Consider the following 23,010-nt stretch of genomic DNA (forward strand, 5'->3'; position numbering starts at 1 on the left):
GACGTCGCGTCGCGACGCGGCTGCTCACGAAAGGTGTCAATTAGATAACCGCCGATCGTGGCTCCATTCGCGCGTAACCAATTTCGGTCAGGATGACCTGTAAACGACAGTAATCACGCCAGCGTCTTCAACATTTTCTTTCCCGAATATCGAGCAATGTCGTGTAACACGTTCCTCTGTAACGACTATTCATTTCTATAACGATAAGCTAACGAGAAAATTACAACAATGCTCGTAAAACATAACGAACGTAATAAATGTTTGGAGAAAATTGGCTTTGAATGTGCTCGGTGAAGCGTTAATACGATACACGTGATACGTGAAATTATGGAACTTACAAATTCGACTTTTTTTAACACGAGATCTCGAGACAAACGATTTTAATCTACTTTTTAAACGAACCTAGTAATTACTATGTGAGGATCGTAAAACGAAATGTCTGCGTTTCAACGCTCATTCGAAACGATTTCCTGCAGATATTCTAGTTTAGATGCCGCATTGTAATATATCGAAGAAGTCTGCGTCTGAAGAATTTGTTGCATATCCCAAGAAACTGTTGCATGCCACGTCGGACACGCAGGTGGTCCAAGTAAATGGTCCAACGATATAGCCAAGTCGTAAAATTAATGGAGGAAAGTACAAATGTTTCAAGTCTTGGAACAACCATTTAAATCTCGATGACCGCCTCCGTATCTCATACGAACCTTGTGTCTTGCACACATCAATCGTGTCCGTACGAAATACATACATTTTGTGGTAGATTTCGATTCAATCGTCTATAGTTACACGATACGTACAATGTCATACTTTTAACACTTTGACGGCCACTGTCGCGTAAACGGCCGATTTCGCTCTGCTATCTGTTATCGGCCATCATCACGTTTACGTAACTTTTTGTTTTCATTTAATCAACGCTTACGCGTGAAACAAATGATTCCTATATTTGACAGCGTTCTATCAAAATGAAACGATTTACAAATGCACCGAATAGATCGACAATTTTTAAGTCTAACAGCGATAAATAAATAAATAAATTCATACGACGCATAAGAGTACAAAATAAATTAAGATAATATGACGAAGATTCGATAACGATTTTCTCAAAAAGTGTATCATAATTATCCAATAATAGATTGAGTGAAAAGTGCCAGCGGTTGGCAACAAGATCTACGCTGAAACGTACGATCGTCGATGTGTTAACGGCAGTATCTTGTATCTCTCTATCTATTCCGTTTCTCTATATTCCACGCAACGTTTTTGATCGACGATTTGATCCCTTCCCCTTCGAAACCATTTTCCGAATAAAATGATCTGTTGGAAACAAGGAGGCTCTCTATCGTACGCATACGTAAGTCGTATTTATAAATCCTAAATAGATGCCAAACATATTTGCTTCATATTTTAATTAAGCGGTAGTATAAAGTACCGTTAGGTCGTAAAACTAATATAAATTATCGTATCATAAATGGTACCGATTGATGCCTATTTCCTTATCTCTACAGAATCTTTTAGATTAATCTGTACCGCTACGTCTTTGAAGAAATCTATATTTATAAGTAATGTTCGTATTTCCGTGAAATGGCAACTGCCGTTAATAAATTAAAAAAAAAAATATAACGTAAATTACTCGAATTCCTTACTTTCATCGTTAATTGCAGTTGACGTATGTATCGGTGTTATTTTACGTCGATCGTTCGTATTTTACGTTATATCGATCGTAAAAGATATTTATATTTAGAATAGAACCAGTTGTTCGAGCAATTTTCAACAAATTGAAAAATTTCTCATTTTCTTCTAACGTATCTTCCGCGCTAATAGTCGTCATATCCGAAGCAAGGGCGATGGAAAACGTAAAAATCCGTGACGTCAACAGGTGCATCTTTAGAACATAGAAATAATCATGGAGACGATCGTGCGAGTCTCCACGATTATCTCCGGGGATATTTGCATAATTCCACCGTTCGAGACGAACAAGCGTCTCTTGGCTGGCCGTTTCGTTTCATTTTAGCCCTACTTGAAACAAATTGGCGGTGAAATATGGGCTGCCGCGTCACGACGATTCGTCTTTACGACTTTCCGCGTTCCGTCGCGATTTTCTGTCCCTGCCTCTCTCTCTCTCTCTCTCTCTCTCTCTCTCTCTCTCTCTCTCTCTCACTGTTTTACGCTCTTTCGTATACACGAGCCTTCTCTTCCTCTTATCTGGCTCTCGCGTGACGAATTTTGAAAGTGCATTATCAACGCGCGGGAATGGGGTCGACACCGCCGATGGGCTCACCAATTGCAGGCTACGTTACCAAGATATTATCCGGTAAAGTTATGCGGCTCTGTAAGGAAAGGTCAGTTGCTGGCGAGAAGTTAAGCACGTTCGTAGACGGTGAACGAGAAGTGCAACTTCGATCCATTTAAAAAACGCGCCGTGCAATCTTATTCTGCTCGGATTCTGATTTTGTACAGCTACCGAGCTGTACGTAGTACGGTAACTACTTGCTGATCTTCCTCGGTTGTTTGATCGATACAAGTAGATAGAAATAGAAATTTTAATTGGCAAATTCCTTATTAAAGCGAATAATTATGTTTTCCTAATGCTGTACCTTGCAGTACCGTTACGTTTAATCGACTACGAAAACGTGTAACACGGCGCGATCTTGTTCTGATCGAATCTAGATCCTATACTGGATGAAAGAAAAGTTACTTTCGGATTTCCTCAAATTTCGTACAAACAGATAGAGACGCTGATATCAATTAGAAAATTCATTGCACGATCCTGCGAATAATTTCGATCTTCCGGCAAAACCGTGAAAAATTGCATGTATTACTCTTCGCGAAAATGCAAATCCTCGTTTGTCGATCGTTTCCTCGCTGATCCAAATTAATGGTCGCATTTTATGTGAGTCCTAATATGAATAAACGTGTACATATTATTTCTATAATTCTAACTTTAAATAGAGAAAAGACACGTTATGAAGCTTATTGTCTTCGTTGACGTTGATACATTTTAAGCGATGGGTAGAGACCGAGGTACATAGACAGATAAGATTCGTAAGCCTTGGGAGTGGAAATCGCGCCGAACGTATAAGCCGTGTATAATACACGGTCGAGAGGCGAACAACCACGAAATGCAAATTGCCTGAGCAATTTACATGCCAGCCCTACGATGAGTACTTCGGAGATAACATTCTGTTTAACCAACCGATACGTTCCTGTTTCTTCGTTGAACAAATTCAGTTGGCCGATGTCCGTTAGATACCAAGAAGTACACGGGAAAAAGTGTACGGGAAACAGTAGCGTTAGCAAGACAACACGAAATGAACTTCGTGAGCAACAATATAGCGACGAAATCTCGTTTTCTTTCTGTTTCTTTTGGTTGCCTCTCTGCGAGACGATGTCGAGCGTAGCGGATAAACGCGATAGAAATGGTTGGGCGATTAATGGAAAAACGAGAAGGGAAGCGAGACCGAGGCTGACCGCGTTTAAACTGTGTTTTTCGTTCGAACGAAGCAAAAAGGAAGGCCGAGAAGGAGAAAGAATAAAGACCAAGGTTCGCAGTCAAGTTTGCAAGGTGTTTCGAGTCGGAGTTGCGGTCAAAGTTCAACCGCGACTCGGCAAGAATGTAACCATTTGGGGGCACCTGGAAGCGAGTTCGCGTGCACGGAAATTGTGTATGCATAATAGCGGATTTCTAAGAACCAAGCCATAGCACGTAGACAAATTAATGCAGATTTGCATGACTTTTTTTTAAAAAGTTAAATACCTCGGAAACAACTTCACGCCGGCTTTAACCAGTTCGCGCTGATTCGAGCGAGCCGCGAGGGAGAAGTACGATCCGTAATTATCACCTGTCGTTTCTGGTGACAACTTATTGCATTCAAATCGGGATATTTTTCCTCTTTCTTAATATTCGAAATTATTACGTTTCTCGTAACTATAAAATCATCGTAAAATATATAAATATAAGTAAATAAAAGAAAAGTAAGCGGGTAAAATCGAACAGGTAAATTTTTACGTAACATAAACTTGAACAATTTTATATTAAATTTACGATGTTGGAATTCGTCATCGTGCGATTCAATTTGCCAGCTTCCATTCATTTGTTCGTGTTTCGCTTGCGAAATAGATAAAAACGTTTCTTTACGAGCCACGTGTAAATATGTAGATGTGTGTCGACGCATCGGAGCCGAACGACGTCGGTAACCGATGCAGCTTCCTTCTCACCTGCTTTCCTTGCTCGCTAATTCGACCAGACGGAGAGAGGAAGGAAGGCGTCGGGTTAAATATTTCCAGCCCATTTACTCCCCTGACATTCAATTCACTGTGCTGTCTGTAGCCGATGTTCCGCGTGATTCGCCCGAATTACGTCTGTGACACGGTCCTCTCGCATTCGCCAGAGGAATTCGCATGAACGAAATGGTTTTTTTTTCTTCGCATATTTAAAACTGAGATCGGCTATCAGAAAGCGTATTTCGATCGTATCAGTCAACGAAATTTCCGAAAGTTTTCACGTAATCCGAACAAATCTCGATCATACAAACACATCTTTCGTTCTGTCTGATTAGAAAGGCTGTGACCCGTTAACCATTTCACGGCTGATACTGCATGTAGGAGAGACCGGGGCAAGTTGATATATTTTGCAGCTTTTGATTTCTGCAATTTTTGTTTCAATCAATAGTCCGAAAAAATCATGCTAAAATATAACATGTAGTGCTATGTATATAGGAATCAATAAGGTCGTTTTGTCTATCTTGCAAACATTTGCACATCGATTCAGTGACAATGAGCCTTCCTTTACCGCGACACGAGCTTTGTCAAAAATACCTTGCGATATTTCATCGTGTTTTGTTCTGTTGACGTAATTTCAGGTCATTTTCAAGGAATCGAATTTAAAAAAGAAAAGAAAAATGTGTAGTCGCGGTATAGAAACGCCTCAAAGCAGGCGTATCAATGTACCCTATTATGTACCAATGTAATTTATAATATACAGTTCTATATAGCGTGGTTCCAGGCAAATAGAAAAGACAACACGAATATTTATTGCTATGGAAACGAAAACGATTGAATACCGACCATCAAAGCCTAACGTATGTGCATGTACAAATATACACCTTAGCATAAGAAACACTTGATTAATGAGTTTCAGATACCCAAATATAATCGAGTTACATAACGAGCTACAACCTACCCTGGTCTACTACTTCACAAAGTATCACGTATCTACTTAGTTGATAAACATATTTATTCTTGACAAAATCGATTTCAAATCTTGCAGTCAAAGTCTAAAACAAATTCGATTCGGTAAAGATTAATGTTGAAACTTGTATTGCATACGGTCAATAATTGGCACGTTCTTATCAGTGACTTATTTATTCTATTCGTTGAAGCAATCGATATTTATTACCACGCAGGAGTTTGAGGTATTTATTTTGAGGTTTTAAGATATTCACGAAAAGAAAGAAACGAGAAAGGCAAAATAAAATGAGAAATAATTTTATACTATTTGTTTGCTTTTTGTAGGTTTATTATAATTTGTCCTCGTTATAATATTGTATCTTTTGTTTTTGCAAACAGCGACGTTTCATATTTAATTTATGGACCGCGAAACGATTTTACAGATTATAAAACTTTCCAATTGAAATTATTAATCTATTTAATTCATGAAATTATTTAATACATTATAATACTTTGTTTGTTCTCGTTGAATAATTGGAATTTCCCTCGAGATGTCGAAACATTAATACGAAAAATACCTATAAAATAATCATAACCGAACCTTTTCCTCCGTTATATATTAATTTAAAATTATATAAAAGCTCAAACATGCTTGTTCGCGTTTCTCTCGTTAAAAAAATTCAAGTTCCCTCATTAAATAAGGTAACCTAAATTTTTGAGCCATGACCATATATTAATGATACTGTGAGATAAAGTCTGCTCACTTTGCATTTTACTTATATATGTATGGTGTTGCAGGTTTTCTCGATTAAAGTTTGGCAGAATATTCTATGGAAATAAATAAGAGAAAAGAGAAATATTATATACACACACACACCGTTTGAAACTTTATTAAAAAGTTATAATAAAATGAAATATCTGAATGGAAAACATCATATATAGTATGTATATTGATACACGGAAAATAGTCAACGTCAAACATTTAAATACAAAAAGAGAAACAGAGTATTACATTAATATTCAATTTTATAATATGTATCGTACCAATTATGTATGGGTAGCATATTGTAAAATGTATCAGATATTTTATACATTTTAATATTTTTAGATTAATTATGAATTGTGTTTATCGCGTTAATGAAAAGAATCGCCTTCCGTCCGTGCATTACATTAACGATCGTAAAATATAACGTCATTATTGTATTATATAAAAGTGTTACAAATTACAAAAATAAATATCCAAAATAAATATCCTTCATCCAAGAAACAATTTCGCTGAAGAAAAGATTTATCATTTTTGACGTTTCAGGTCGAATATATGCGAGCGTTATTCACTTATACATATACGAGCGTAATAAACCTGGAACGAATATTCCCTCCATTACAACATCACGCGTTGAAATGAACCGCTTTGAAGTAGAGATTTTACGAAAATGCGAACGAATCGATTCTGTATAATGATTAAGTTGCGCAAACGTATATTATTTCTGTAATATTATGAAACGGTCGATAATACCGGCCAGTATCGTTCCTCTGATAAATTAAAGATATGAATTAATGATATCAAAGATATTAATGCTGGGATGATGTAACTCTTGGGAAACAGTGCGAATTGTTTCAAAAGGACGAGTCCTTTTGTTGAATCTGGCCGAGGAACACGATTCTCACTTTACAAAGAGTCGAAGCAACTTTCCAACACAAAAGTAATTTATTCTGATTTAAAGTCTACCGTGAGTCTATAGAGAAAAGGGAAATTAATCTCGTCGAAAATGAAAAAGGTTTTACTTTTGTGCGATGAAATACCAAAGCACCATGACGTACAGTTAACCCACGCTCTTCGTCTCTTCTTTCACATTTTTTCCACCATCGCCAATGAAGATATTCAGTCAATCGTGCGTCAGAAAATTTACTTGCAAGCCATCCTCTATCATCTCATAAAAGGGCAAATTTCAAATTCAATATGTTCTCCGTGTCAAAACTATCTCTTCGTTTGATTCTCAGACTAAACATACATTTTTCTCGCCCTTTTCGACATTGCAAAAATATCGAATGTGTAATTATCATGTGCGATCGCAATTGCTAAGATCGATACGTAGAATTTGTTACTATTGTGCGAAATAACTGGTTAAAACTATAGTAATTTGTGACCTGGAACATGTAAGATTTCACGAATAATATTGAGCAATATGCGTATATTTTATAATACGTTTCATCTTCGATAATAATACAAAGGGGTCCAAATATTTATGGGCAGCAAATTAATTACACCAGCTTCTTGTCGCAAAAATGCAAAGTAGGTCGAAAATCTGTCCATTACGAAGCATTTAGTGACTTCAGTGGTGTCTACTATTAATCCCTATCTTCCGCTTGACAATTCACTCCGTCTGATGACTTATTAACCCGATTCGAAGTAACGATTCGGAAAGACCAGTTCTCGAGTCGTTGAAATACTTTGTTCGAGCAACAGGAAGAGGAGTATCGATCGACGAGGTGAAAAACGCGGAATGTGATAACCCGATATACATTCCCGTGCATGCGTATTAAGACACTTGCTGATTTTATAGGAAACGTGACAACGAATCGAAAATAATAAAGAAATGATTAATCGAGCAGAATTTTATATTCGCGCTTTATGTTTGCAATCCAACATGCATATCGTAAATATAGTAAATCGTACTAATAATCTGTCGACAGCATCACAGTTTTCGAAACTGTCTTATCAAAGAAATTGAATGTGAATTCTGAGACTCCAAGAAATCTATCGAGAATCTAAATCTGCATTGTAAAATCATCTGTAGCATTCGTGCAGCCAGATAATAAGAAATATGATAAAGACGCGACAGGTGTATATAGACAAAAGAAGAATTAATTTTTGTTATATCACATTGACAGCAGTATTATTGTAACATCGAATATGTGGATGCTTTATCCGAATTGAATTCAAAAGTAACATAACAGCTAAGCTTAAATTCGTTACTTTTTTTCAGTGTTAAATTTTCAAGCGGTTTAAATTTGTTTTCTTTCTTTTATTATCGACTAACGTGAAAGTTTAAAAATCATCAAAAATACACTTGTCGTATTACTGCCGTGTGATCTTTAAATGTCATAATACTTATGAACGGTTATGTACCTACATGTATGATGGCTTGATCATCGACGACGCGGAAAAATCAACGAACCTGATATCCGAGCTGCAATTTGGTCGGCAATTAATTAATATTTGCATTCGCGCGGACGTTCGGTTGATGCGCGCACGCCGAATAGACGCGGTCAATATTTTCGAGCGGATTTACAAACAGCTGGGAGGCGAGGGTTTCTGCCTTCATAAAATACGGTCGTGCTGGCGATGCACTTGTACGACCGTACCCTCAGGTTTCACCGATGTTTCTTCGAACTTAGAAAAGCAAAGCAAAGTATCGTTGCTACTGCTTTCAATTGCTTTGATGAATGGGTATATCGAAAGCAGTTACAAACGTAAGTTGTCGAATAGTCTACGAAAAGGATGCAGATTGTTACGATAGTTAGAAGAGTTAAAGAATTTCTGGTCTAGAAAATAGCGATCTACAACTCGGAGACGCTGAGACAAATGTGTGATTATTCCGAGCGTCGTTTGCTTTCCTATACAGTATTCCTCGGATCATTATAACTGGCTTTCGAGCTGAGAAATTACAATAATCCGGGATAAGGAAAGTTGTCTGCATGTCCTCAAGCATATTGCCGTATTTATGAATATGAATATTCACCTTTATAGCTCACGGTTCCCTCGTTTAGCAGAGCTAATGAATTTTCTGTTTTCCGTTGTATAATATATTTGTGGTTATTACATTGGCGTATATAGATGGCATTTTTTCAATGAGAACGGGTTTCAACGCAATATGATTTGGTTCGTTTCATGTTACAATTTTGCACAATCCTTTTACACCCGATGTTCCATATACATTGTGCTTTAAGAAGTTGTTATGCTAATGAACTAGACGATAAATATATTTGCGTTCGATAAAACTGATCTCGTATTTCAACGCGTTATATTTTCTCTACAAAATCGCCAGTAAAAAATGTTTTCATTATCGATAACTAATAAAAAGAAATTATTTGCTTCTGTATCCTTTCTCAAACGATAGAAAGAAATCAATTTTCAAAGGGTTAATATATACTGCATAGTCTAAATAATATAAAACAGTATTTGTATCGAGTTTATGTAATTGGAACAATTTCTATCTATTCGTAATCGTTATCATAAACGTACAACGTGGAGCAAAAATGTTTCGTTCTCTTTTTCAGTAACCAACCGCCAAATCCAACAATTGTAAACATTGAACGTAAGAAAATATAGTGATAAAACGGTGGAAATACGATTAATATAAAAATACATGGCAGAAGACGTTACGATGATCCAGGGAACACTGCATCACTCTACGTATATATTTTGATTGTTTACGGAGTGATCGATCTTCGCTACGTTATCGGACTAAAATAGGGTCGTTAAAGAAGCGAGAATGGGAAAAGCACTAAGTATGCATGCAAGTTTTATCGGTGTTCTTTTAAATCCTGTTTCATACTCCGATGTTCTGTTCATCGAAACGAATTAAGCGGAATTGCCAGCGATATTTCGCGCGTCGCATCGACCAACTGTAATATCATTAAGCCAACGTTAAAACTGTGCCAAATGTAATTAATGCGCAGCATGGATTCGAAATTCGATTACCGACTGTGTTTGTTGTCCCAGTTCATTATCAGTTTTCCGGTTGCCAAGCATTCCAGAGGGAGCAATCCGGAAAAAAACACCGATCGAAAGAGAGAGAAATCGTTCGTTAACATACACGTTTTCACTTCCTTGAAACTCATTTGAGAATTTTATACGATAGTAGCTATACTCGAGAGATACACCGGTTCAGGAAAGTATTTGAACAGTTAGCACAGGACACTTTTACGTCGATATGGCATGTTATACGAAACATTTTGAAATTTTATTAGCACTGTAATCAGACTGTCACGATTGTACTGATCGAATTTAAAACCAATCGAAAAATGTACCGTACGGAATGTAAAAACATACAAATGTACGAATCACGTATAATTGTAAACACGCACAAATTACAAGATATTTATCGCGCACATGTACCGAATAAACAAAATTAGCGTACGGTATGAATTTCAGAATATTCTGTATAACACATAATACGTTCATAAAAGCCGCCTACAAGAATTCGAGAACTTTCGTCAGCCTGTTCATTCGTTTTTCCTTAATTAACGTAACATAATTCTGAGCTTTCCTTTTAATTCGATCGAATAATGAAATTGAATATTTTATAACCATCGTCTGATATGTTTGCACACGAGAGTCGAAAAAATGAGTTTCAGATGTTACAGGCAACGCATTAACCGAGCGTACTCCTCTTGCCATGTGCCGTCTCAAATGTCATCTCCCGAGCGACGAACGGTAGATACAGACGTAACTGATCGAACTCACCTCCCTCTTCTTTGGAGGAACCTCTTGACATTCCCTTTTGCAGGTTCGCGGAAGTGGAGGGCACGAGTACCAATAGGAACAAAATCGTCCAGGCTAACGCATGCTTCTGCCTGGTCCAGCGAAACGATCTCTCCGGCCTTAAACTCCACCGTACGACGCTGGAGACGTAGCTGGTCGAAGAAGCGTCAGACACCAACCTGTCGCGCTGTGATATCTTGGAGGAAATCATCGTGTGATTTACGTCACGATTCACCACTTGTCGTTGCCCGCGTCTTGTTATTCGATCGAAACGTCCTTCCGTGCTTTTCTCGTCTAGCGTGGAATAATCGCAGCTTCGTCCACGAAGACGCTCGCAGAGATCGCAAACGTTGCTTTGATTTTGGCGATTCGGCAAGAAGAGAGAAAGTGGCGGTCCGTCGTGTCCTGGTGTAGCACTGCTTGACCAACAGTGACAATGACGGAGGACACTGTTCGCATCTTCGCTAGTGTCAGTCAGACGGCAGGTGGTTCCGCAGATCCAGGTCGTGGTGGAAGAACAATCGTTGACAGGGTTAGCGTTGGTCGAGAGACGGGAGGAGGTCGTGGCGGCAACCTTCGCGAGAGTCACGGCGATCGTCGACTCCTCGGACGCCGCTACGCTACCACCGAGCCTGCGCGTGCACCACGTTAACGGCTCCATGTTTGGATTTCTCGCAGATGATGGGCAAAAAATTTTCTGGATAATCGTCACTTCGAAGACGGACCTTCGAAGAACAGGATTCGATATTCTTCTCTGCCGTCTTTCGCCTACACTGACTCAAACGGCTCTCTCTCTCTCGCTATCTTGTCGTTCATCTTCCTCGAACTCGATCCAGTCTTCTGGTTCTTCTTGAAGATTTCTCGATGGACGTGTTTCTTTTCTTTTTTTCTTACTCGAAGAAGAATCGAAGATGCGGTGGATGAAGATTCGAGGAAGATCGACGAGACTCAGGACCAATTGGAGATTCCTGCGATCGATGGTAGAAGAGACATCTCTCCTCGCGCTGTTGTACAGTTGTTCGGGCTCAATCCTGTATCGAGGATGAGGATGAGGTGTCAGTCCCTTACTATGAAGAAATAACATCGATGACTAGTTGGGTTGAATGGCGCCATCGATTTCGACTTCGATCCAAGTTGACTTTAATGAATCAAACCACAGGACCTCGCCACTCGTCTCACAGTACACAGTCGATTTTCTCTCTCCTTTACGAGAACACTTTCAACCTCCGCTGCTTAACACTTCCGTCGACATATGCGAATCGTCTTCGCGTCCTGTTTCTCCGCCGATATTCCCATCAATTAATATCCTGCAATCAGAGAATTATAACGTATGAATTATACGACTGGTTACAGGTATCGATTAAATATCGTCTTTTGTGCACGCATTTTATCATATACGTTTGAATTCGCCCGATTTCCTCGTAGAAGGTTCGATTGAATAAACAGCCGCTGGGCGATGATATTTAACCGGAACCCGATGTACTTGGCGGACAAGGTAAATACATATCAGGAAATAAATGTTCGCATGAATTTTATGTAGGAAAACGTCAATATTTAACCCGGAGGGCGGACGCGATTTAATCGGCCACCGTCTGGCTAACGCATGCCCTTCACTGCGCTCGTCCACCACGATGAAGAACTATTTACGAGCCAATTTTTCTCCGACCTCGCTACATTCAACGTATATGTATATGTAATCTGGTATAATTACGGTTTTTTGTAACGTGTTCATCGATCGACTCGAAAATTAACGTGGATTAAATTCGATGTTTTTTAAACCAGAGTATCTGCGAATGAAAAGGTTATTGTTTATCGGGCGTATAGGTATAAAGGATATTGTTTATTATTTATTCGGCTATATTACGCAGAAAGTTATCGATCCTCAAAATTCTAAAAAACTAATTAAATCTAGTATGGATTCCATGTCATTATCGCGTATTATTATTATTATTATTATTATTCACCAGTATAGCCCGATAATACATTTTACATTACGTTCATTGCTAGACACGGATATTTCTTATACGAATAGAATTAAAAAAATGAAACGGGAGATGCAGGATTAGCTGTGTTATTCACTTGCGTAACGTAAATTTGAAGCTTACGCTTAAAAGAAATTGAAGAATCGAAACAAAAGTCCAGAATATCGACATAAAAGTTGGATAGCTTCGGATAATTCTATCCATGGGATGTCACTCACCATGTTAGTTAGTTTTTAAAGGTAACGTACCAGACAGAAGCCTTTTTCTTATGTGTCTAATGTGTCAATATCGTGTTCTTTATTTTGCAAGAAATTGTTAATTCATAGAACAACTACTACGCAATAAAATGATTGAAACTACCAAGGTACAGCTCCATTTTAGGTTTGTAATTATCTCGCAGAAAACTTCCAAATCATTTGGTTATGCTTAAGCAAAATGAACTCTCCAATTCTCTTGAAATAATAAATAATAAATTGAAAATATGAAATAATAAATCAACATTATGGATATTTTGACGGATCTACCAATGTCAAATGTAAACTTATATCAAACGCAAAGCTTAAAACTTTACAAGAAACGAAACACCTTGTTCCCAGCAGATCGTTTAAATTTTTATGATAAATTAAACAGTGACAATAGACTTATCGAAGACAAAGAAGGCTTCAACGTAAAATGTCTCGACTTTGACGCGGATGATTCTGAAGCTGTAATTGTCGAATAATACCTACTGTCAGAAACTACAGAAATTTAAAATAATATTAATTATACTACTCGTTATTGGATAAGCCATTGAAAAACACTGTAAGAAAACGAAAAGAAATGAAATATACCTAATAGAAATAAAGCTACTCTTCCTTAAGAATAAAAATCTTCAAACTAAATTTATTCGATTTCGCATGATCGAGGTTTTTACGTAACATGGTCCAATTAAAAGTCGCTTGACTCTAACGAGAGATATTTTATTTCGACGGAGGTTAAAAGGGCACACCTCGCTAATAGTTTCTTCTTAATTTTCTTCGAATTTTTACATAGAGTATCGTGCCAGAGCAATTCATAAAGAGACAATCGAGGAATTGTTTGCTTCAGATAAGAAAATGTAGTTTCTTCAAATGTAGGTAATTCAAGTTTCTCGTATCATACGTGATATGCGGTACGAACAATGAGCACTTGATCGACAGTAAAGTTACAAGATCTTTTTCCATCCGGGAAAAATGTCGTCTTAAAACGTTTCTTACATTTTTCTCGAAACCATATCTTTTGGCATGGCCGTAACGAAATCCCCGAAACTATTGGGCTGGCAACTAAATATATTCCATGTCACACTCGACGTAATACGTATTCTCCCATTCAGCATAACGTATTGTACAATTTAGATGAATAAAAGTACTTTCACATCTCAATTATTCGTGGAAATGTTTGACGTGGGAAATTGAACGTTTCAGATTTTAGCTTGGAAAAGCGTAAATGAAACGTGAAGGGTGCACGACGCGAAGCGAAGCTATTTCCACGACATAATTACGATCACTTTAGGAAACGACGGAGAAACGTTGTTCTTGGGTCCGTTCAACGTCGTGCTAGATTTTCTCGAGTCAACGTTTATCTTTTTAATCCGTTTCGTAAATAATTTCCACTGGTAGAACTTTAAGGGAGATGGATAGGGTAAAATTGAAAAATCCATCTCGTTGCTCTTGTTACAAAAGGCTTCCGCTATGAGACACGAAAAACGCGGATGCGTCAGGCGAGAAGATCGACGGATCCCGGAGGCTATAAATCCAATTAAAATTGGAAAGTTGTGCGGCTGTTGTAACTGTGGCAGCTCGCGGCCGATTTGAGGGCGCACAAAGCTCGTCCGCTCGGCGTGTGTCGGCGAGCAATATTCGCGAGGACGCGTAGGATAGAGCATCATCGTCCAGGAATGTTTGTTTGCGAAATTCGCCGCTGTAGAGCGGCCAAACGGTGCTTTTCATTACGCGAAGCCCTATACACAGGACCCTTTTCGTTGGACCGCCGCCCACAGCGTCGCTCTCAACGATGTCCAGGGTTTACGTTGCCCTAGCTGCCCTTTCACTTCGTCACGCCTCTTTCCACACTCTATCTATGCAACTAGTATCAGTCTTTTTTATTACTATGTTATTTTATTTACAGAGATTTACTTGTACTGTTTTAAAGATCAATGGTAGGTTTTTATTTACCAGATCTTATATTTCTTCCGTTATTTATTAAACCTCCACCTTCTATTTCTGTTGTTTTATGTCTATTACGAGGAAGCTTAATAAATACAATTGCGAACGCACAATTTGTTTCGTAAATTAAGAACCTATAGATCTAGAACCTTTGTATAGAATCCAGCACGGATTTGCCATACTAATTGCAAGAATATTAGTGGATCGTAAAAGCACATTGGTAAGAGTGACTTGATTCGAATCGAATTAGGGTTGGTATTTGTCGGTTTACTCGAATTAATGGAAAAATTGGAGCTGCCTTCTTGTTACAGCGGTCCCTTCGATTAGTAGACGTGACCATACGAGATTGAAGTAAATCTAATTCATTACTGTCAATCGGACACATATTCTCGCCAGCTCGGTACAGTACTTTTACTTTTACGACTGTTTCTAGCTTGAAATTCAACCGTCTGATTGGTCGGTACGAGGATCGTTAGTTTAGAAGCGGGACGCACTCTCGCTCAAAGTAGAATACTTAACGAGTTGGCTACTGAGCTAGCCACGTACTCTGTTCTAAGAATAGAGGAACATACTTCAATGAACACGTCATCCATCGTCATTCATCGCTACGAATTCAGGCCATCGAGTTTTGATAAAACTCATTCCCCGTTCGAACCGACCGTTTCGCGAGGCTTCTCCCTCTGGTGCTCCGTGCATCTTGTGTCGTCGCGAAAGCAACTAAAAGCAGCAACCGGCGAGACGTTTCTCCGTCCGACGCGTATGATATCTCGATGTCCACGCGCGCAGATACCCTCTCGTTCTACGCTTTATAACTGGAGAGGGACGATCTAATATTAGTTCCAGCGACCCGTGAAATCGTCACTCTGTTTTCACGATGTCGACCCTCTTGCAACTATAACGAAGAACGGCTCTTTGACTTGTATTCGTTCGACTCTCGAGAAAGAGATCCGTAAATTAATAATCGAACCGGGTTCGTCTACCTCCTGATTCCAGACTCGTTTTGCTCGATCAAACGAAAGGAAAACACGGTTTGTCGATGACAAGAACGATAAACCTTTGTTTTGCTCTTCTGTACGATGGAACGGTCCGCGCGAGAGTTCTATGGCTAGTTTCACACAGGAATATGTGTACCACGATAAGCATTCAGTGTTTCTAGTCACGTTCTAAAAGTTCGTATGGATTCTATGAAGTGTCAGTCGTGAATTAGAGATAAACATGGAATTAGAGCGATGCGAGTATATCTCTCGTTTCAGTTTAAATTTAGTACAACATTTGATTCGAATTATGGGAAAAGAGATAAAGAAGAACCGGTATAGGAACGTTATTGTACTTTAACTAAACTGGGGATATATAAATATATATGTGTATGTGTGCGAGTAAATTCATATTTTTACGTGTCTAATTAGAAAAGGGGGAACCTAAGTAGAAAATTGTTTAACCTATTAAATATTGTAGCAAGTAGTATTCTTCGATATTTCACGTATATTTGCATGTTATGTGCATTTTGTATATTTTTACATCTTTGTATTTCCCACAAACTCATAAAAATCTGTCAGTCTAAATTATAACATGTAATATATAATAAAAAAAAATCAAACTATTTCAAGATGAAATTACAGCAGATGTACGAATGCTTGTGGGCGGTAACGATTGATGTAGGTACATCTCTGTGTAGAATTAGCCTATCCGTAGAAACGGCACAGCTCATCCGCGAGCACCGCCGACTAACACGGTATTTTCTACTTTCCCGCGGACACGGACCGTGGCTTGGAATGTCCATTCAACAGTCGCGATTCTCACGATCTCGAATAATTGTTTACAGTCGATCATACGGAACGGACGATGGCAATGTCCTCTACCCGTAAATTAGATTGACGTGAAGTAAAAAACGACCGCAGCATGCATCCATCCAGCGAACAATATCATCGTTTACGAGAGTAGGAATCGCGTGAAATCAACGATGGTACGTAATCTCGCGTGTTTCTTGTCTGACTTCTTCGATGAAGACGTCATCGCGTGGCGCCAACCGTATAAATGACCGACGAACAAATCATCGGCGAGCAAATACTCTTGGCAGATACCTAATCGTAATTTATGACAAAGGGGTAAGAAATTCACACGGTAAGTAGCTTGGACAAATAAGACGACTGCATTACGGACGCGTGCTTGCAAAACACCGTTCTGGTTACCATGACACTCGGGTTAAGTAACGTGATTCGATTGAAGGTATATTTTTCTTGCTAACGAGCGATAATTGATTTATTGCGTATGAAGGGGTCAGCCGGGCCGTATACGCGGTAGCACGCGCCCTGGTACCGAGCGATCCGCTCCATTAAATCTCCGCTGCCCCGTCCTCTCCGCTCCCAATACGCTTCTTACCACTTCGTTCAACCAGACGACGACGACGAAGATGACGACGACGACGATGACCGATAACGATCGTTGCCACCCATCGGATTGTCAATCGTTAACATCTCGTTCGTCTGGAAAGCTTCCACTTAAAATCGATTCGATCGATTGAACGTCGGTCGACCCTGGTGTCGAAATTTTCGTTTCGCGATCGGACAATCGATGGTATCGTAAGGCTGAGAATGTAACGCCGTCAGCATCGTTTCTGTCAGAGCGTTAACATTTCGTCGCAAGTTTATTCTCCCAGTATCGTCTCGACTTCCCGTACACTTCGTCTTTACGGGATTTTTATGGGATGCGTATTTCTTCCAGCGGCAACAAAATTATACAGAGTGTCTATAATCTTGAAGACGAGCGTGTGTTATCTGGTCGAACGATCATTTATTCCGAAAGGTTGCGTAGAAGACAGCGAAAGGGGTAAGGGAATGCGGATTTCGATGGTTCCTGAGAAAACCGCATCGGGTGGAAAAGTCGCCAATTAATCACAGGTTATAGACTACTGGAAAAATCGATTGGCATTTAAAGCATCTACCTATCCGGTTCTCTGCCCCTCTTTCTGTGTACGTGAACACCAAAACAAGCTAAAGAAGTAGCACTAACAAGAGTTTTAAAAAGGCAGGGAAACTAGATCGCGTGACTATTCTCAGGACAAAGTAAATTTTAAAACGCGGAGGAACAGTTCGGGTAAACTGTAGGGAAAAAGAAGCGATTATGCTCCTTCTCTGTGTACCACGGAGAATAGGTAAGAGACTTTTCAGGGCATTGAAAAAAGTCGGAATGAAGTTTGTTCCGGCGTCGAAACGCACTGCAACGTAAAAAAAAAAAATGGGGAGCGAGAAGAAAAACTAGCGAGATACCTGTCTTTTACAAGCACTTCCGTGCGGCGTAGAGACCTAGAAAACAACTGGATTGTACATGCTTTAAACACGTTCTACGTTGTTCTCTATTATCGATCGTTCTACAACACCCGAGCGCGTGGGAAAAAGCAGAGGGCTTCGGTCCTTCGGGAAACGAACCGACGCAACGAAGAGCTGGAACAAACTCGCACGACTCGTATATCTGTAAAAGGGGTCGCCGACCAAGATGTATGCATAATCGCGAAACTCGTCATAATGTAGAAACGCTTGTCCCACGGAGCAGCCTGCGGGGATGCTTTTTAATCACGCTTTTATTCGGTTGTCAAAGGAAAATACCTGGGTGGTGAAACGCCCTATTTAACATTGTAATGCAATATTATTGAGAAACATAAATAAATTGACTTACATGTCGTTTCATGGAGGAAAAATATATTTGAATAATAAATACTCGATAGAAATCCACCGAAAAAATTAGAAAAATGACAGTGTTATAAATACGTACTTCAATTTCGTCGAAGTTTATGAGATTTTTAGAAAAAGCGGAGCTTGCTCACAAAGATAATTTCTCATAGGAAATCCCGCCTTTCGATCGAGAAAAATACAATAACGGATGACCACTCTTCGCAGCGTATTCCATCCGAAATGCTTCTAGCCTTCCTCTTGTAGGCTGACAGACGAGATAGCGCGACGGAAGCTAAAATATCCACGCGGGATGCAAATAAAGCCGACGTAGTCCGTCACATGTCGATTCGTCGCTTCGACACGTGCGCATACCGCTATTTATCCGTATCCGTGATACGTATCGCGCTAATCGAAGAATATATTTCACTGGGAACGATGAAACGTTCCCGGGATTCGAGATCGCTGTAATGGTTAAACATCAAACTCGAACGTTAACCGGTAAGTGGATTAATTCAACATGCCCAGAAAAGTTTCCACGACTGTTGTTATATCTCTTTTTTCGCAGGGATTATTGGAACAATCGTAGCGTGGTCCATTAACGACGGAGATCTTTCTTGATCAAATACGACGGGGATGGTGTGACACAAACAGACAAGTCAGTCAGTAGGAGTATATCGTGAAACGCGAATCGTTCTATTTACTCTACAGTTAAAGTTACTTGATAAAAATATACCAAACTAACAAAAAACATAAATAAATCAATCCGAATATTTATTGTTCGTATATTTTTGGAAGTAACTACAAACACTGAGTACCCTTAACGAGTACTGTTAACAGAGAGTACACTTATAAGTATTAACACTACAAGCTATACATAAAGCAACATTACGCGTTAGTTATACCGGTTCGTTTCGCTGCGTGTTTGTACCGCTGCTAAACGAGATTGTTCGTTTCTGAACAAGTAAAAATCCCCGGGAAAAATACAGGGATAATAAAAACGAACGAAAAACTAAACATACAAAGAGATAGGCAGTCTGAATTTTTCCGTGTATATCGAACGAACAAACGAATGTCGACATGAAAAAATCCATGAGCTCACGGATGATTCGCTTTAAAGACCGATTACCGAGTGCTCTTCGCTCGGATAGCGATTACGCGTCATCGGTTGGAAAAACATTTCAGTCAGATTAGCCGTACCGGAAACGGACGATCTGCCGCGCTTTTGATCCGTCGTCCGTCCGTTTTATGCGTCGCGACGCGGTCTTCCCGCGCCCCTGTGCCACGGTGCGTGCGTGCCGCGTGTAGTCGGTGCATCAAGTGAAACGAAGAACGAGGAAGATGGGTACATTGTTGGTCGCAGCGATGCACTGGAGTGGGGAGGATAGTAGCGCACACACACGGCGGCCAGATAGTGGGGAGAAGTAGGGGGTTGAAGGGGAAGGGGGAAGCAATCGACTCGTGAACGAGGCGGCGAGGGACGGAGTGGGGAAACATGGTGAAGTACGGTCGACGCGAAACACAGGAGAAGTACGGAGAGAAAGGGAGGGGGCAGTAGGCCGCAGGCTTCATTCACCACGCCGCTACGTTCTACTATGAAGTGTTTGTGTTCGCGTTTGCCGGTCCGTCGACACCGACCATCCGACCACGTTTATCTTTCCCTCTCTCACGCTCGGCGCTTGTTCTAATTCTCTCTCCTCGTCGCTCACTTTCGCGTATCACCTGTCACGCGCTTCAAACGGAAGTCTACCGAGACTAGGCATCGTATAATGGTGACTATCGCTAACTTGCAGATATTTCGCATGCCTTTTTTCATACGTAATATTTCCTAGATTTAAGATGTCACAGGTACTTTACGTAGAACCGTGTTACGTGGCACCGTGGAAATTTGATAGAATCGTAGAAGATTTCGATAGAATTCTATGATTTAGTATGTCATCCGCGTGCCACAGCGCCGCGAGAATTTAAAGCTGTGAATTCCAACGGTCGGTGTTCCGTAAAAATAGAAGTCGCCTAGGGTATCGGTTCAACGCACTGAAAACACGGTAGCTCTTATACCGAATCGTAGCCGCGAAAGGAAACGGCAGGAAGAGAAGGAGATGGAGGACAGGAAGAAAAAGAAAAAGAAGAGGAAGAAGAGGAAGAAGAGGGAGCGATGCGTGCGAGAGAAAGAAAGGGTCACTGTGGAATTAGACGCAGGCCACGGTGTCTTTCTTTCCTTCGAAGCGGTACACTACGTCGCATCGAGCTTCTCTATTGTCTTTTTCGAACACGCTCGATGCGTGGTTGGTTATTCGCGTACCTATAGTGTTGCGGACCGAGTGAATGGGAGAGAAAAGATGGTCGATACTCGTTCTTCGTCGCTAAAGGTTCGTTCAAACACGGCCGGTAGTTCGGTCAAGTAGCAGGTAAAGCCGAATTTACACTGTTTCATTCTGGATGATCACTGCGGATGATTCGTCGTAATACCTTGCTTCCCTCGTTTCATCCGCAATGATCCTCCAATACGAACAGTGTAAATTCGGCTTTACCTGCTACTTGGCTGAACTACCGGCCGTGTCTGAACCAGGCTTAATGCTCGTTCGACTCCTCTCTCCGGTCCTGCCATTCCACGAGAAGAATCTCGTATATCGACTCCGCAGCCCCTTCTTCCTCGATTTAACGAGTCGAACCTTTGACCAATCGCTGGCGAGGATCGTAGCAAACGACGACGCCACACCGAGTAATGGTACTTGAGAAGCTACATACGCACTACATTCATGGGTTTCTGGCTGGTGTCGCGTCAATAACTACGGAGGTCCATGAGCGAACAACAAAGACAATCACGTCACCTCGTTCCTCGATCCATCGCGGCACGCTCTAGCCGCGTGTCGATAGGTCTTGCGAATCTTTTTTTCCAACTTGTCTCGTTTTGTCTGGCTCCGCTTCTCTCGCAGACTTTACATTCGTACGCGACACTCCGTTCTATCTTGGAACGCAGTCGTTGCGCAGACTGCGTTCCTCGTCCTCTATTTGCTTCATTTCTCGATTTCCACCGAGTCGCACGCGGTCCCTCGCTTTCTTCCATACCGCGCGTTTTTCTCGCCGCGTCACATTCCTCCTCCACTTTCATAAAACGACCGCATACGAAGACCGTAGAGAGAAAGAACACGATAACCAAACTTAAAATTTAATAACTAAATAACTGTGTTATTAAAGTTGTGCCTGCATTTGTGAGATTCAATACGCAGTTTTACATCTTATTGAACATTCCAAAATTGTCGATTGTTCTGATATTAAACACGTACATACAAGATTTGACAGAGGTTCGTGATCTATCTTTAGAAAACCAGGTGTATTTTCGAAGCTCAGCCACCAAGGGCCACGAAAATACTAAAATCGACAAATATGGACGCGTCCATGGTCTTTCGTATATGTTTAAACACACGATACCAAGAAGAAGCGCAAAGAATCGAGAATTTCGAGAGCAAAATTCGCGACATTTTGTAGCAAGCGGTGTACGCGACCTGTTTTCCGGCTACTTTTTCTCCTTCCCCTGAATAAATTTACATAGTAACGATGGGCCGCGCTTACGTTTACGGTTTACGTTGTACTAAGCTGCTTCTTCTCGTCCCTTTTGTAGGTCATAGCAAATTTCGTCGTCCGAAACCGATGAAAAACGGGATTCTCGTTAGATTTAGAAAACGCAAATAGTCACGTAATCGGACTACGACGACTACGCTTTTTCCCTTGTGGAACGCGGCAGAGATTCTTTTATTACGATTCGGTCGCAGTGCCGGTTGTTTTGAAAGCTAGAGAGTGCCACAGGCGATAAAGCCGAACGTAATGAGATATAGGTAATGCCAGCCTGGAGTGGCGACAAACACAACCAGTACCTCTATCATTGTGTAAATAAAATTACGCGCTGTACGAAGGTGCGCGTGCAAAGAGGAACGCACGCGCGTTCTCCCGTCCCGAACAGCTCCCTTCGTTGAATTCCTCACCCGCCCAGCGTCCATTATCTCGTCGAATCTTCGGCTTCCAATGCCCTCCGACGCGAGTTCGTATCGACCAACTTGGACTAGAAAACTCTGAAGTATACTTCGCCACCTACAACTATAATATCTCCATATCGTACTAAAACTGAAGCTCCATATCGTACACGCGTAAGATTCTACAAAAATCATCCTCGCGATACAACGAGGTAAAAGTGGAGGTAAAAGTGGAGGGAAAAGTCGAGGTAAATGTCGAGGTAAAATCGAGATAAAACGATCGACGAGGTAAACGAGAGAAGAAATCCTTCGAATGTAGCCAACGGCCCGGTCAAAGGATCGATACCTGCGGCACGTCGTCCTTGTACGGGAAAACGTAACGAGGTCGAGTAATTTTCGATACTCGTCGGAACGGAGGAGGTCGTGGTGGATGCTCGCGGCGTCGTTATTTCAAAGTTTCCAGGCGGTTCGTAGGCGATACACGATATCCTGGTGCATTGTCAATTCGAGCATCCGCGCGGACCGTGAACCGTGGAACGCGCCATTCCTTGCCGCGTC

At 40.6% G+C, this 23,010-nt stretch overlaps 1 protein-coding gene and 1 long non-coding RNA gene across 5 annotated transcripts in view; one reads left to right on the forward strand and one right to left on the reverse strand.

The window, feature by feature from the left end:
* LOC117151826 overlaps positions 1 to 16,111 on the forward strand; it is a 133,831-nt gene extending 117,720 nt beyond the window's left edge. Inside the window, exon 5 of the long non-coding RNA XR_004461959.1 lies at positions 14,076 to 16,111. This is a non-coding gene — a long non-coding RNA (uncharacterized LOC117151826). The remainder of the gene's footprint in view (positions 1 to 14,075) is intronic.
* LOC100748223 (insulin-like peptide receptor) overlaps positions 1 to 23,010 on the reverse strand; it is a 116,579-nt gene that overhangs the window by 67,716 nt on the left and 25,853 nt on the right. For all 4 annotated transcript variants that reach the window (XR_002946946.2, XM_024368557.2, XM_024368556.2 and 1 more), the window contains exon 2: positions 10,634 to 11,958. Coding sequence is in view for 3 of the 4 variants with exons in the window: in XM_024368557.2 (XP_024224325.1) it covers positions 10,634 to 11,312 (679 nt within the window). In the remaining variant the exon portion in view is untranslated. The remainder of the gene's footprint in view (positions 1 to 10,633; positions 11,959 to 23,010) is intronic.

The sequence above is a fragment of the Bombus impatiens genome, unplaced genomic scaffold (assembly GCF_000188095.3).
Source record: "Bombus impatiens unplaced genomic scaffold, BIMP_2.2 scf_0463, whole genome shotgun sequence".
Lineage (NCBI taxonomy): Eukaryota > Metazoa > Arthropoda > Insecta > Hymenoptera > Apidae > Bombus > Bombus impatiens.